Source organism: Lolium rigidum, chromosome 6 (genome assembly GCF_022539505.1).
Source record: "Lolium rigidum isolate FL_2022 chromosome 6, APGP_CSIRO_Lrig_0.1, whole genome shotgun sequence".
Lineage (NCBI taxonomy): Eukaryota > Viridiplantae > Streptophyta > Magnoliopsida > Poales > Poaceae > Lolium > Lolium rigidum.
The window spans coordinates 306,164,712-306,181,914 of record NC_061513.1 but is presented as its reverse complement, the minus strand read 5'-3'; the positions used below and the strand labels follow the sequence as shown (position 1 = coordinate 306,181,914).

At 46.2% G+C, this 17,203-nt stretch overlaps 1 protein-coding gene across 1 annotated transcript; it reads left to right on the top strand.

The window, feature by feature from the left end:
- The first annotated feature begins 492 nt into the window (after positions 1-492).
- Positions 493-5,789, top strand: LOC124666542 (cysteine-rich receptor-like protein kinase 10). The gene is made up of 7 exons (XM_047203885.1): positions 493-1,351; positions 3,330-3,452; positions 3,563-3,684; positions 3,851-4,061; positions 4,146-4,389; positions 4,592-4,751; positions 5,306-5,789. Exons 1-7 carry the CDS (start codon positions 493-495, stop codon positions 5,636-5,638), a joined length of 2,052 nt encoding a protein of 683 aa, XP_047059841.1. The 3' UTR covers positions 5,639-5,789.
- The last annotated feature ends 11,414 nt before the right edge of the window (positions 5,790-17,203 follow it).

Genomic DNA, 17,203 nt, shown 5'->3' with positions numbered 1-17,203 from the left:
GCGGTTAAAATCTAGGTTTGGCGATGCATCTATACACCAAAGAGTGTTTAGATGCATCTAAATTTAAACAAAATTGTATTTTATAGAGAGAGATAGTATTATTATTATAGTTCTAAGAGGAATCAAGAGTTGCCATGTGACAATCTAATTCAGTGGCAGTAGGCATTGCCCTTCAATAACAAAATCGAATGGCTCACAACTTGTTCGCTCCCTATTCTAAGATTCAAACCTTAACCTTCAAATTAAAAAGATTCAAACCTTCGATCCTTATATTGTTGATCTTGAAGGTCCACCACACTGCGGTCTTCAGTAAAAACCCCTGCGGTCTTCAGTAAAACCCCTGTATAGAAGTCTATGTTTTGGTGTACGCCGTAACGCCGACGTTTCTAAGAAATACCTTGTCTTGACCAAATGATACCGCGCGTGCCCAAAAAATTACGCCCTATAAATACACCCTTCCAAAGTGCGAGCAAACAACTATTGCGGCACAAGATGGAGATACACTCGGTGTGCACTACATCCTCCATCATCGTCCTGCTATTATCGTTTTCCAGCTTCCTGAAGCCGTCCGCCGGCGCCGCCCCCAGTGCCCAGCTCGTGACGTGGATGTGCAACAACGGCACGTACTACGCCCCCAACAGCACCTACCAGTCCAACGTCCGCAGCCTCCTCGCGTCCCTCGCCGCCAACGCCTCCCGCTCACTCTTCTCCGCCGGCGCCGTCGGCGCCAGCCCCGACACGGTGTGGGGCCTCGCGCTCTGCCGCGGCGACAACACCAACGGCACCGACTGCGCGTCTTCCTGCCTGGCCCTGGCGCCGGACGTGGCGTTCGGCAGGTGCATGGGCGTTAAGGACGTGACCGTCTTCTACGACCGCTGCACCGTCCGCTTCTCCTTCCGGGACTTCCTGGCGAGCCGGGACAACGGGCAGGTGCAGACGTCAGCCAGCCAGGACACCGTCACCCGCGACGGCGACGCCCGCAGGTTCGACGCGCTGGTGGTGAGCTTCGTCGGCGCTCTCTCCGACTGGGCCGCGTTCAACACCACGTCGAGGTTCGCCACCGGCATCATGGTCTCCGACCAGGGTTTCCCGACCACCAGCAACGACGTGGTGCACAACATCAACGGGCTCGTGCAGTGCACGCCGGACCAGGCGCCGGCCCAGTGCCGCGAGTGCCTCCAGGGGCTCATCGACGATATGCCGGCGGTCTTCAACGGCAACGTTGGAGGTAAAGTCCTCGCCGTATGGTGCTACCTCAGGTTCAAGACTAGCGAGTTCTTCGACGGCACCCCCATGCTAAAGCTCGTCGCCCCGCAGCTCCAGCCACCTCCGTCTACAGACTTCACACCAGGTATCTGGAATATGTACTCTCTCCGTTTACAAAAAGATACGGAGTATCTTAACAAATACTGTTTTTTCCGAATCTCTGGACATTTTGTATTTTCCGAGTCTCCAGTCACAAACTATGAATATTAATACAAAATTTCATACAAATTTACAAGTGCGAATATAAAAAAGCATTCACAAATTAATCCATCTAAAAAACCGAATGCATATTTCATTCATAAACTGAAATAGTTTGTTAGTTTAAATTATTTGTAAAAATAGGGAAGCTTGACTCGACAATATCATGTAGTTTACGCCAAATGAAGTATTGTTCATTATGTAATTAAAGATGACCGAAGGAGCTTTACTAGTTTTAATACTCCATCCGGTTTCTTTTAATTGACTTGGATTTAGTATAACATTGTACTAAAAATCAAGTCAACTAAAAGGGAACAAAAAAATATTGTATGTCTAGATTAAAGACGAAAAAACATTTCTCATGCCTAAGTCGACTTCTAACATGTGCAACTTCATGAGTTAAACTAAGTGCATATTCCATTGATAAACTGAAATAGTTTGTTAGCATATATTATTGGTAAAAATAGAGAAGTTTGACTAGACAATACTATCATGTACTAGTATTTTACAACAAATGAAGTACCGTTGGTCATTATATGTCGACCCAAGGATCTTTAGTTTTGCTTTAATACTTGAATGACGACACATTTCTCAGGTCTAAGTCAACTTCTAAAAAGTGCAACTGCACAAATGATCTGCTTGAAAAAATACCTAGCTTTTTTTTAGATAAATGATACTTTAATACTTAAAAGATTTAAGCGTTACATCCATCATCCGCATAGCTAAGATGCACACAGCCGATCAAGTTCAAACTAATAAAATAAAAAATAAAAAGTGTGCATTCCAGGCAATCATCATAGAAACTGCAAATGCGTCTAAGCCGGTGGAGGTCCAATCCTAAGTTTACGCTGTCATCAACGTTGGATAAAAACATCTCTCGCCGTGTACTCCAACCGTGTAGACACCTCCATAAACAGGTCTCGATTGTCCACATGTTGTCGACACGACCAAGAGCGTAGCAAAGTTGCACACCGGTAGATAATTTGCATAAGAGGAAAAAAATATCATTGAAAACCTTGTCATTTTTATATAGTCATAGCGACCAAATAAGTATTTATACCTTTAATCCAACCCATTTAGCCAATTTTTTAAATATTAGCAATGCTACATGGCGGGTATAAGGTAGAACCTACTTAGATGACTGGTCATATAGATTTAACGAATTTGCATTGAAAGAACAAAGTGTTTGATAGTCTCATCACGATGACAAAATACACAGTTCGTATTTCCATGTCGATTGCATTTCACAAGGTTGTTCTTGGCGAGGATTATTCCTCTACGAATTTACCATCCAGAAACCTTAGTCTTTAACAGTATCTTTATTTTCCAGAAAAAATTATCAGCTGATACGTCTGATTGGAGTAATGCTCTATACTTGTACCGAACTTACCACTCTCATGTATATTTCAACAAGTATAATAGAGCTACGGACATATGGTGCAGGCCTTAATTTTCCTAATTTTGTTTGGAGAATTGCAATGATCTGACATTCATAATAGAATTAGAAATTCTGATGCATTATATTTTTTACTCTTACTGGTACTCGGTAGTAAACCGAGGTTCAGTGCACCATGATGCAGCTATTTCAGCATCCACAAAATGAGAGGTGAAGCTATGCGTAGTTCGGGAAGGAGGCGAGGGGGGAGGGGGGAGCCCAAGATTTATTTGGGTGAAATCTCTTCATATTTGATAACTTTTAGGTAAAAATAGTTTTAACTACCCACATTTGCTCCCACAATACTGGTCCAAAATGCTCCCCTAGCCCATTGCCCCCAAGCCATTTGGCTGGAACTCCGCTACCGGAGAAAATAATAATAATTGCTTGTGAGGGTCGCTTGCTCAAGTTATCCTTGTGTAATTTACAGGAGGAAACGGAACAGGGTGGCGACAACATGCAGCAACAGTGTCTGCCATCATTCTTGGCGCCGCATTTATCCTCGCGTGCATTTCTATGGTTCTCATATGGAGAAATGCGAGAACACAATTTGGTAAGTTGCACCATGAACGCACCAGCACAACTTTCATGTCTCTGATCGAGTATGATCGAGATGATCTATCACATGTGATTAATTGTTTATGTTAATTTCTTTGTTTTCAGCTTACCAAGAAGATGATGGTCCCGCATCACTTCTGTTTGACCTGCCAACGTTAAGGCATGCAACCGACAATTTTGCCGAAGAGAATAAGCTCGGGCATGGCGGCTTTGGCGCGGTATACAAGGTAGGGTACAGACACATATACACCCTCTCTCTCCTGGAAAATCTGAACAAGATGCACAGAAGAAATATTTTTCTGAAACTGGATGTAGAAAAGATCTATGGCTATTTATTTACCTAAATTACGATAAAATCAACTAGATAAAAATATAGCTCTGTATATTTTCCAGGGGGTATTACCTCATGGACAGCAAATAGCTGTAAAAAGATTGGACAAAGCTTCAGTGCAAGGTCTAAAGGAGTTGCGAAACGAGCTGCTGTTGGTAGCCAAGCTCCGGCACAACAATCTCACAAAACTTTTGGGCGTGTGCTTGAAGGGGGGTGAGAAGTTGCTTGTGTACGAGTACCTGCCCAATCGAAGCCTAGACACCTTTCTTTTCGGTACGAAATGCTACACACAGAAGTATTCTTCAGTTAAATACATTACGTATGGTACAACTAATCAAAATTTGCATGGGTTTGCAGCACCTGATATTGAGAAGCGTCGGTTGTTGCGCTGGGAGACAAGGTATCGTGTAATCTATGGCACAGCAAGAGGTCTTTTGTACCTTCATGAGGACTCGCAGATTAAGATCATACACCGTGATCTCAAGGCCAGCAACGTCTTGCTCGACAGCCACATGAATCCCAAGATCTCCGATTTCGGCCTCGCGAAGCTCTTTGACAGGGACAGGCCGAATACCATCACGAGCCAAGTTGTCGGAACGCTGTAACATACCTTTCTATCACCATGCTGAATTACACACTATAAATCCATACTGAGAAAATATGTGGACATCCACCGATCCACGGTCCATAAAATTTTCTTACAGGAAAATTAGTACTCCGTAGCACAAGTTATTTCCTATATATTGGTCTATCTATTCTCAATCAATATATGAAGTCGACGTTATTTTCTCGTGCTGTGGCAGAGGATACATGGCGCCGGAGTACGCAGTTCTGGGGCATCTTTCAGTAAAGTTAGACGTGTACAGCTTCGGCGTCCTGGTTCTGGAGATCGTTACAGGAAGGAAAAACACTGACGTGTTTGGAGAATCAGCGGTCGAGCAGCCCAGCACCCTGCTCAGCTATGTAAGTACTACCATATGGGAGAAATGCATAGCAGCTCTCGGGTACCCACACACCTCCATATTTGAAAAAATAAAATAAAATAAAACTTTCTTCGAAATCAAAGATGATAAGGTATTATACTTGTACAAAAATATTTTCCTAAGGAATTACTTTCATTGTATCCTGCGGGTAAAGAAAACAAACTTGAAACGCTCCATGACCAGGTATTATTCACTTTATGTTCGATATAATTTTGTTTTTTTTCGTTGAACACCATGAAATCACTTCTGTTCCAAACTTTTTTTTACGAGTATAAACTTGATCATCCTTGGTTTCTAGGAAGATTCATTTTATTTTTGGTTTTTTAAATTACTTTAATTTTTGGGGTGTATGGGTGTGTGTGTCACCCGAGAGCCAAAAGTCCGCGTTAAGATGGTACGTATGAGATTATTTAGATTTTAGAGTGTGACTAATTCTCTGTCAAATAAGAATTAACTTAGTTCTCAGTGGCAGTCTTTCTATTCCTTAAGACGTTGTTTTAGTACATGTGAGCATCTCACCCTTGTTATCTTCAGGTATGGGATCAGTGGCTGAAGGGAACGGCGCTGGAGACGATGGACCCGTTGTTGGACTGCGAGGTCGCGGAGGAGAACGAGGCGCTCAAGTGCATCCATCTGGGCCTCCTATGCGTGCAGGAGAACCCGGCGGACCGGCCGACGATGCTGGACGTCCTCGTGATGCTGCACGGCCATGAATCCAGCTTCGAGGCGCCGTCGAAGCCGGCCTTCACATATGCGTACGGGGACCAAAGCTCCCTTGACGACACCGTCTCCGGGTCAGACCGAAGAGCAGGCGAAGTTGTTTCGTCTGTCAACGGGATGTCAGTTTCAGAGTTCCAGCCTAGATAGAAAGATGTGTGCATCATGCATGGTCAGTTCCTGTGTAGCGCAGTGGACAGGCGCCGTGCAATGGAGTGGAAGGAACGCGCGCTTCCCCGGCTTGCGCAGCCGAACTTCAAATTCTCAACTCGTATAACAGAATATAAAACTTATTTCGATTGATTTCCGGGACTGGAGTAGGTTCTACTCCCTCTGTACAGTTTTATAACACATTTTGACATTTTATAGGTTAATTCACTTTTGTTTGTATCTAGTCTATTTTTAATGTTTAATCTCACTTCTTTTGTTTTGTATCTAGTTTACTATGAAAGTGTCTAAAACATCTTATATTAGTGAATGGAGAGAGTATTAGTACCAAAGGAGTTTCAAAGTTGATTGACAGAGACGTGTAATGCACATGTCCTTTTTTCAAGAATGGATAATGTGCATGTCCATCTGTTGCGCGCGTTCAATTCTTTTAATATCTTGAGATACCAATTATATCTAACATCTGCAATAACGTAGTTCCCTAATGGCAATATAAAAGCACACAGCTAAAAAAAGAAACAACAATTACAAAAATGAAAAGTCTCATTACAGTGACCTATAACTTGTAACGACAGACCAAACATCACCAACACAGCACCGGAAATCCACCATCTCCAAAAGTGACTCATATAAGAAGGAAACAGTGCACAAACGCGGTCATCGCGCTGATCAATGACCATAGACTATAACCCCGAAGAAAATCCGCACTCACAAAACAATGCCTTCAACAATGTCATTGATTTCAGGACTGGGGTAGGTTCTACTCCCTCTTTATAGTTTTATAACACGTTTTGACATTTTATAGGTTAATTCACTTTTGTTTGTATCTAGTCTATTTTTAATATTTAATATAACATCTTATATTAGTGAATGGAGAGAGTATTAGTACCAAAGGAGTTTCAAAGTTGATTGACAGAGACATGTAATGCACATGTCCTTTTTTTGAGAATGGATAATGTGCATGTCCATCTGTTGCGTTCAGTTCTTTTAATATCGTGAGATACCAATTATATCTAACCTCTGCAATAACGTAGTTCCCTAATGGCAATATGAAAGCACACAACTAAAAAAGAAAGAACAATTACAACAAAGAAAAGTCTCATTACAGTGACCTATAACTTGTAACGACAGACCAAACATCACCAACACAGCACCGGAAATCCACCATCTCCAAAAGCGACGCATATAAGAAGGAAACAGTGCACAAGCGCGGTCATCGCGCTGATCAATGACCATAGACTATCACCCCGAAGAAAGTCCGCACTCACAAAACAATGCCTTCAACAAAGTCATTGCCAGGCATAACCAATTAAGGTCAAACCTTGAGTTTTCACCCTGGAAGTTTCGACACTAAATTCCTCCTATGTTTTCATCCCTACTTTCCAATACCGATGCTCTAACTCATGAATAATCAAGCCAGAATCTCGTCACCACCAAGACTCGAACTTCCATTGTTAGTCCTCTGTTCTCGGCTTCCATGACATTCTTTGTGTTTGATTTCACCGTGGAACTAAGATATGTCTTATGATGGCAACAGACCGTAGAGCTTCGCAACCACCCCATTGAAACCAAACGGCAAGAAAAAAAAACATGGTTGCGCGTGACCAAAACCCATCCGCTCTAGCAAACTCTAGGCATGTCGTCTATTTGGAATTCGCTGGCGTCCTGAACAAGACAGTCCGTCCAAGGTCAATGACGACAGGCGTCATGCAGTTCCTCATCACGGTGTGAGAGGGATCCAAGAATTGCCTCCATTTTTCAGGCCAGGACCAAACACCGCCGACCATCCCAGGCTGGCCAAAAGCAGTGTCGGAGACCACACCAAGGCGCAGAACGCGAGGTCGAGGGACTCCAAGTCCACGCCAGGTCCTTCACCACGTTGTTCTCGCTGGCGCCAACGCCGAGCACCATGTCATTCTCATCAACGATCAGAACGTTCACGTCGCCCACCATCGCCTACTTGTGTGTGACGCTCCTGTTGCCATGGTCGACATCTGCACCATGCACGGGATCCTCCATCAGTGCACCCTTGCCATGTTGCTCCACGCTCGAAACCACATGCGCGTCCTCGCCATGGCCGAGCACCACCTCCTCTTCCTGGACGACGAGCACCATCTCCTCGCCGTCACGCATGAGACACATAACCGCTTCTTCTTCTTCTTGGAGGCCAGGCACGAGCACTTCGTCTTCCACGGGCGCAACCACCTACTCGCCCATGCCCATGCTGATCTACATGCGCAACAACTTGTCGTCCTCGCCATGGCCGAGCACCACCTGCTCTTCCTGGATGCCGAGTGCTGCTTCCTCGCCGTCACGCACCACTTGCTCTTTGTCTTCCACGGGCGCAACCACATGTGTGCCCTCACCATGTTGCTCCACTGCGAGCACCACCAACTCCACCGCGAGATGATCGTCATCACCAAAGGTCTAGATCTAGTACTGCATGACTCGATCGATAACTTTTACCATGCCCACGAAACAACTTGATGTTGAAACCCTAAATAGATGTCTCCCTCTCCCTCCATTGGTTTTGAGTTTGGATGCTTCTCGAGCGATGGTCCCATGGGAGTTCGTCATCCTGCTACTGCTTTTTATCACCAGTCTTTCTTTTAAGGGTTTTTTAATCTCCAGTCAGTAATGGAGGGGGAAGGGAAGCAGCATGATATATAGAGAGAAAAGAAGATTTCTTGATGGGGAATTAAGGGGCATTAAGTCCCGCACAGGAATTAAGGAGGATGGCTTATATTATCGAAATATCTGAAAAAGCTATCCGGCCTTTTTGTCAGAGGGAGTACCTAGTGTACATTACATGAATTTTTGTCATCTATCCCAATTTTTGCAAAATATTTTATTCACATGGATTTAATGCATGATATTTTTTGTTCACTCCTTCCATCACGCTAACTAAAGTACATGCTAAATCTAGAGAAAATATTGCTCATATAAATTTATGGTTTATCATGTACCTTACGAACTGCAGACAGCTACATGTTATACTTCCCCCATCTAGGTTTACATGGTTGGTTACTCTTGTCTTAAGTCAAACCTCTTAAAATTAGAAAATTTATAGAAAAAGTATCAATACAATATCAAATCAATATCACTAGATCTATCATGAAACTTATTTCACAATGTATTTATGTTATAGATGTTGATTTTTTTTCTTCTAGGAATCGTGGTCAAAGTTAAATAGAATTTTTTTTTAACACAAGCTAAATAGGCCTTATGAACCCAGTCAGATGGAGTATTTTTTTTCTTTTTGTGAGGGGCAGCTTGATGGAGTATTTAGTATTCCATATGTCCCGAAAGGATGTCACAACTTTGTTTAAATATTCATATATCTAGACGGGTTTTAATATGCAGATACATGCATATCTAGACAAAATTGAGATATTTTTTTGGGACGGAAGAGTACTACAAATTACATGTAGAAGATAATCACATATCATTAGGAGCAATCTAATGCCAAATAGTACTCTTTCACCATTCCAATAAATAAGTCGGACGTGTATTTCAAAATTTCACTTTGACCAAGAATTAATCCAACTATATGAGGACTATTTGGTGAAAATTGATGACATTAAAAAGTGTATTTCAATATGAATCCGACGGTATCAATTATGTTGTATATAATGCAGATATTGTTGCTCAATTCTTGATATCAAAGTGTATTTCATATCACTATACATGTCACTAAACTTGTTTTCATAATGCATTTACTGCATATTATAGATGCTGATTTATTTATATGAACGTGGTCAAAGTTAAACACGCTTTACTTAAGACAAACTAAATAGGCCTTAAAGGGGAATATTTAATACTCCACTACTAGGAAAAAGCCTATAGTTGGAGGCAATAGGTGCCGGCGCACCACCAAGGACGTGCGCCGGTGGCATGGGTTGCTGGCGCACCTCTTCCCAGCCGCGCCGGGGATGCGTTCCTTCTGCCGGCGCACCAGAGGAGCCGACGCGCCGGCGCTATTTCCTGGCATGGCCTCGGCCGATTCGGGCCAGGCCCAAGAATCATTGCCGGCGCACCAGCCCAGGGGTGCGCCGGCGGAACATGCGCTGTTGCCGGCGCACCCACGGGCTGGTGCGCCGGCAATGATTCTTGGGCCTGGCCCGGGGTGATATAGCTGAAAGGGCTATGTGCTGCCGGCGCACCCATGCCCTGGTGCGCCGGCGATAACTCGGGCAGTTATTTCTGCTCAACAACCACTCCCCCACTACCATTACTCCACTCCTTCACACAAACCCGAGGCTTCTCCCAACCCAGCTCATTTTTGCCCATTTCTATCCCCAATTTCACCAATTTGACCAAACAAAATCATATTTTTTGAGCAAATCTTCCCTTCCTACATGCATCTCCCACATCCCCCTATGTAGATCTAGATCTACTATCCCGCATTGACCGCTCAATCTAGATCTAGATCTAGAAAGTTGGCTTCCATACGTCGTGGTAGCGGCGCGACGTCTCGATCTTGTTGACGAATATATCAAACAAATAGGTGATTAATGAACAAATTAAGGAATGTATCAATGTATGTTGGACATTTGAAGAAAAGCTCTCGTGTGTGGCATATATATATGTTGTGCTTGTGCTTGTGTGTGTGTTGGCGTTGAAAATGAGTTGCCAACGTTGCGCCGAAATGTTGATTCTTCAAGTTTCCGTTTCGGCACATTTACGGCGCTCCTATGTCCTACCGTGTAGGAAGGTCATGCCGAAATTTTCCGTGAAAACTACGGACGGATGCATGGTTCTAATGAATTATGTAATCTTACCATGCAGGCGATAATGGTTATCGAGATGAGTGAAAGCATCGTGATGAGATATCCGAAACACGCGATCATCGACATGTATGAAAATAACCGCACGGAGGTATTGTGTCCGTGTCGGGAGATGCAAACGAGGGAAATGGTTTGACCCGTATTCGAGGCAAATTGCAGGGGCACCTGCTCACTAATGGTTTCATGCATGGACACACTCAATGGATGAGCGATGATGGCGCGGAGGTCAATGGGGCGACGGCGGCGGTGGTAATAATGGCCGGCAAGAAGGAGGGCATCATGACATTGATGACGATGAAGAGTTTGTCGCAGAAGACGATAACCTTGACGACGATAATAACCTTGACGATGACAATAACCTTGACGACGACGAAGAGGTGCCGCTAGCTTCAGTCGTGCGGGACCCTCATCTTCAAGATCCGCTTCTCGAAAAGACGAAGGGCGCCAAGCGGAAATCAAAGCTTGAGCAACCGGAGATAGACTCGAATACTCCGTTGTACGACTCAGGTCGCGGGTTGGGGGAGTCTCGCTTGAGAGTAGCTCTCGATGTGCTGCGGATGAAGGCGAAACACGGATGGACGGACACAAGCGTCGACGACATCCCGGAATACGTGAAAGATCTCCTTCCTGCCGGGAACACGTGTCCTGGTAGTCTAGCCGAGGCCAAGAGAATCACGTGCCCTCTCGACTTACCCCACGAAAAGTATCACGCCCGCATCAACGCCTGTATCATGTATCGCAAGGAGCACGTGGACAAGACCAAATGTCCTGTGTGTGACGCTGAACGGTACAAGAAAGGGAAGAAGAAAGCTCCTCGGAAAGTTGTGTGGTACTTCCCGCTCGCCCCCCGGCTGCAACGGTTCTACGCGGACCACAAGGAAGCAAAGCTCATGCGCTGGCACGCCGAAAGAAAGGAGGCAGTGTTGAATGATGAAGATCGGATTGAGCACCCAGTGCTGACACACCCTTCGGATGCAAGCCAGTGGAAAGCATTAGACAATGAATTCGGAAGTTTTGGGGCAGAACCCAGAAACATCAGGTTGGGTGCGAGCACGGACGGATTCAATCCGTTCGGAAACCAGAGCAGCACACATAGCACATGGCCTGTGTTTGTATGGATCTACAACCTCCCGCCCTGGCGTGCATGAAGAGGAAGTACATACGGATGAGTATGCTAATTCAAGGGCCGACACAGACCAGGAAACGATATCAACATGTATCTCGAACTATTAAAGGAGGAGCTTGAAACGTTGTGGGCGGAGGAAGGGGTAGATACATGGGACGCCGTCGCGGAAGAATATTTCCCTTTGAGAGCCGCGTTGATCACGACGGTGCAGGACTACCTGGGATACGGTTACATTTCGTGCCGGGTGTGCCATGGACACAAGGCATGTGTCGGTGCATGGAAGAGACGATGTTTTTGCAGCTTGGTAAGGATCCCGGCTCTTCGAAACAGTTTACATGGGGCATCGAAGGTGGCTACGTGAAGACCGACCCGTGGAGAAAGCGTGGAGATCTGTTCGATGGTACAAATGAACCCCGAGGACCTCCACGGAAGAAGAGCGGCGAAGAGATCGATACATTACTGAAAGGTTGGAAGGAGTGCCCTCCGCCGGGAAAGATACGTCAAAAGCCTGGAGAGAAGAAGAAGAAGAAAAAGGCAACGGCGACGCCGCTCATTGGTGTATGGAAAAGGAGGTCCGTGTTTTGGGACTTGCCGTACTGGAAAATTCTCGATACACCTCACTGCCTTGATGTCATGCATATTACAAAGAACGTGTGCGAGAGCTTGCTTGGCACTCTTCTCAACATGCCGGACCGGACCAAAGATGGGCCGAAAGCAAGACACGACCTGAAAGTTTTGGGCATCAGGGAAGAGCTTCGGATCCCGGCGGCCCAAGAGGGACGGTCGGAGGAGGAGGCGGACGGCGGTCAGAAGCGCAAAAGGATTAAGCAGCCGGACTATCATCGCCCCCCTCCTGCTTCACTTTTAGTCCGGCCGAGGTCGATCAATTTTTCAATTGCCTTCTAGGAGTCAGAGTGCCCTTCGGTTACTCCGGGCTAATAAGCAGATACATGGACCCCAAGAAACGAAACTTCAGCGGCATGAAGTCTCATGACCGTCACGTGATGATGACGCAGATTCTTCCGGTTGCAATCCGAGGTATAATGGATGACCATGTCCGTGCAACGCTGGTCGGGCTCCGTAACTTCTTCGACGTCATAACTCGGAAGTCGATAAGCGTGAAGAAACTCGCAAGGCTCCGAGGAAGAGATCGTGGTGATCCTATGTGAGCTTGAGATGTACTTCCCGCCTGCATTCTTTGACGTGATGGTCCATCTCGTTGGTCCATATCATGGATGATATCGTCGAGTCTAGGGCCGGCATTCTTACACAACATGATGCCGTTTGAAAGAATGAATGGGGTCATTAAAGGATACGTTCAGTAACAGGTCACATCCGGATGGAAGCATCGTACGGGGCTGGCTCACCGAAGAGTGCATCTCTTTCGCACGAATTATCTAGACATCGAGGACCCTCGTTGGTTTGCCTCAAAACAAGCACCTCCGCAGGTTCGAGGGAGTAGGCCACAAAAATGGAAGGAAGGAACTGCACGTGCACATGTCTGGTCGGACTTCCGACTTTGACAGGGCCAACTTAGTAGCGCTACAACACATTGACTTGATCGATCCTTGGTTGAAAGAGCACAAAACCATGATAGAGAACAGTGGCAAGCCGATGATGACGGAAGCAGAAATATACAGAGAGCACAACTCCTCTTTCGCGCGTTGGTTCAAAGACCACATTGATGCTAATCCCCCACCAATGGATTCTGACAAGGATAAACTAGTATTGGCCTTGTCACATGGCCCCGCGCCCAACCTCATGACTTACCAAGCGTACGATATCAACGGGTACACATTCTACACGGAAGAAAAAGACAAGAACGAGTGCTTACCGTAACTCGGGGGTAACGATGGATTCCTGGACGGGTGACGTAAAGACTAGATACTACGGAAGAATCGAGGAAATCTGGGAGCTTAGCTACGCTGGGGAGAAAGTGCCGATGTTCCGTATCGGATGGGCTAAGAACGTCACAAAAGAAGACCGGTATTTCACCACCATGTTTCTACCCGAAGCCAACAAATCAAAGTCCACGAACGCCACCGCGCGGAATGAGCCATGGGTACTGGCAGAACACGTGCACCAATGCTTCTTCATAACCGACCCATCCAGGCCTAGCCGTGTTATCGTGAGGAGAGGCAAGAGGACCATCGTCGGAATGGATTGAGTCGCCAACGAGGAAGACTTCAAAGGACAAGTCGGAGACCCAATGATGGAAGAATCCGAGGACGAAGACACAACATACACCACGAGAAGAAGCAGGACCACACTACCGAGGTCAGGTCGACCCTTCAAAAGAAGAAGTCACGACACGGGGCTAAATTATTCAACGACGAGCAAGAAAAGCAAGAAGAAAGCGAAACACTCTTCTCAATCGATGATGTAAAACTTTATTTGCAATCTATAACTCATATTGCTTTTGTAATGCATAATTAACTCATATGTTCATGGCCAATATTTTATGTATGACTAATTAATATTGTGTTGGTCAATGAAGAAAAAGAAAAGAAAAGAGAAGGAAAAAATAGTATAGGATTTGTGGGAAAAGAAAAGAAACATAAAAGAAAGTGAAAAGAAATAAAGAAATGAAGAAAAAGAAAATAAAAACAGAAAAGGAACCAGCCAGCCTGAGGTCAGGGACAAGTCCCAGGTATAGCCGGACACCCCTTATTGCCGGCGCACTACCTGTTTGGTTCGCCGGGGTTATAATTGTCCCCGGCGAACCAAACAGGTGGTGCGCCGGCAATAAGGGTTGTCCGGCTATACGTGGGACTTAACCGCAAGCGCGACTGTCTTTCTCCTCCTTCCCCATTCACGAACCCTAGCGCCGCCGCCGCCCTGCACCCGCCCCCGTGCCGCCGAGAGGAGGAGAACGCCGCTGCAAGGAGGAGCAGGGCGTCACCTCGAGAGGAGGAGCAGTCGACACCGTCGCCGAGAGGAGGAGGCGTCGCTCGCGGGCCACTGTCGCCGAGAGGAGCGCGCGTAGCAGGCCGGGGACGTCGGCGCCACCGTCCTCCACCGTCCCCTCCACCAGCGCCCACCACCTGCCACGGTAAGCTTCCCTCTCCCCTTCCCTCTTCCCCTCCCTCTTCGATCCCCTCGCTAATGCCCTGGTTCATAGCAAATTGATGCCCTGGTTCGATCCCCTCTTTGAATTTGATGCCCTGGTTCATAGCAAATTTGATGCCCTAGTTCGATCCCCTCTTTGAATTTGATGCCCTGGTTCATAGCAAATTCAATTTGATGCCCTGGGTTCATAGGAATTTGATGCCCTGGTTTAGGGTTCATAGCAAAAATTGAAATAAAGTTGTAGTACTGCCTTGAAAATGCTACTGGTTGATATATAAAAAGAATGAAATGCAAAAATTCTTGCTCATGCTCATGGCTCATAACAAGAATGAAATGCAAAAATGCTGCCATAAATTGCTATGTTACTGCTGCTATAAAGGAAAATGAAATGAAAATGCTACTGCTATGCTACTGCATTGTTTGAAATTCTACTGCATTTATTCTCTGGTTGCATTGTTTTAAAAAGAAAGAATGCTCCCTGGTTGCATTGCATTGCATTCATATAGTTCTCTGTTTAAAAAAGAAAGAGAAAAAAGAAAGAATGCTCCCTGGTTGCATTGCATTACATTGTTTGAAATTCTACTGCATTTATTCTCTGGTTTAATAATGCTTAATGGTCCATGCTATTGTAAAAACCAGAGAAAATGCTATTGCAGTCCATGCTATTGTAAAAAATGGTTCATGCTATATATATGAAATGCTCTCTGTAATTTTTCAACTAGAAATAAAATGATGCAGTAGGTTTAAATGATATAGCTATTGCAGTCCATGCTACTGTAATGCTACTGTAGTGCTATTACTGATGGTTATTGTGAAATGAAAATGAAAATGAAGCTTCTCCCCTACTGTAATGGTCAAGTTATACTGTCTCTCGTTTATGGTGATGGTTATGGTGTTCATGGCTATTTATATATATGTGAATTGCATTTCTGTTACAGGGATTGAGTTGCTATTGAGTGCCGGAATGTCGATTCATTTCCGTTCCGGCAATTCTAGCACTCGGCATGACCAATTTTTAGCAAAGGTCATGCCGAATTTTTCCGTGAATTCTAACTCTTTCATCTTCTATTAGTGCAAGCCACCATGGCGTCTGAAGAACAATTAGAGGAGCACTACAATAGGCACTTCTTTAGGACGGAGGAGGATGCCGAGGCCGCCGGTGTTGGCGGCGACGAGGATCATGAGATGGAGGATGACGCCGGGGGTAGTGGCGACGAGCCAAGCGGCAACGAGGCAAGCGACGCCGCCGGGGTAGTACCTACGCGCCAAGCGGCGACGAGGCAACCCGGCGCCGCCGGGGGTGGCGGCGAGACAAGCGGCGACGATCCTAGTGGCGCCGCCGGGAGTAGTGGCCCCGGGACAAGTGGTTCCAAGAGGCCGCGGAAGGCAAGGCGCCAAAACACGGTCGGCACCGGCAGAGACACAGTCAAAGAGGTGGACCCCGCCAGTGGATTGCCGAAGGAGCCTAAGGATGTTGCCAAGGGGTACGGCAACCAACTGGCATGTATCCTCCGAGAGGTCGTCAATCTCAACGAGACGGACCTCCGAGCTGAGAGCAAAGCGCCTCGCGGGCCCAGCTCATTGCGAGGTTGCACTCACGATACAAGTTCCTAGGCGACTACGCCTCCACCGATCAAACCAATAACATTGTGAACTCACAAGCCCTCCCGAAGTTCACCAAACACCTCAGCAGCTACAAGTACATGGTGCGGAAGCTGATTGCTGAGGGAAAAGGTTTCGAAGAGGTCCACTCCGCCTTTCCGCATGTCTCCCAGGCGGACTTTGATGCTTTTGTGGCCAATGACATCTTCAGCATCTATCGCATGCAAATGCTCCACTTTAGTGTGGTTCGCCTAGTTGCTCTTAGCTTGTCTTCCCAGATCGTTAAGGAGGGGACGCCGACCATCGCGATAATGGACCCCTTCTATATGCGGGAGAGCATCATCCGCAACGCCGGGGATCGGGCGATTGCCACACCCGCAGGTCGAGGATTTCATGCTGGCGAACATTAAGAAGGGCGCCATTCTCATCCCTTACTTCCCCGAGTAAGTAATCACTCGCTAGTCCCCATCACCATTCTATCCTATATCTCCATTTGCATTTCCAAAGGTTAATCCGTGTGTTTTCCGCAGAGACATGTACTGCACCCTCATCGTCGTGCACCCGCAACACTCGCATGCGGCCTATCTCGACTCGGGTAGGGACAAGAAGAAAGACTACACCAACATCGGGGCCCTTCTCAATGATGCTCTCACCGGCTTCGCCAACAAGGCAGGCCCCTCAAAGTAGAGAGGAAATCCCGAGGAGGCTTGGTCTTAACCCACACAACCAACTTCCCCGCCTCGGGCGAGTCGAAGCAAGACAATGGGATGGACGCGTGGTACGCCATCCTTCGGATGCGAGGAGTACATAAAGTACGCAGATGACATGTTGCTGCCAGAGAGTCTCGAGAGAGGTTTGTAAACATGGCGGATGCCCCCGATAGAGAGATTAGAAAGAACTGGAGTCGCATCCAGCGAGTTCATTTGCACGGTAATCGTGCATGATGTCAACAAAAGGTCTGGC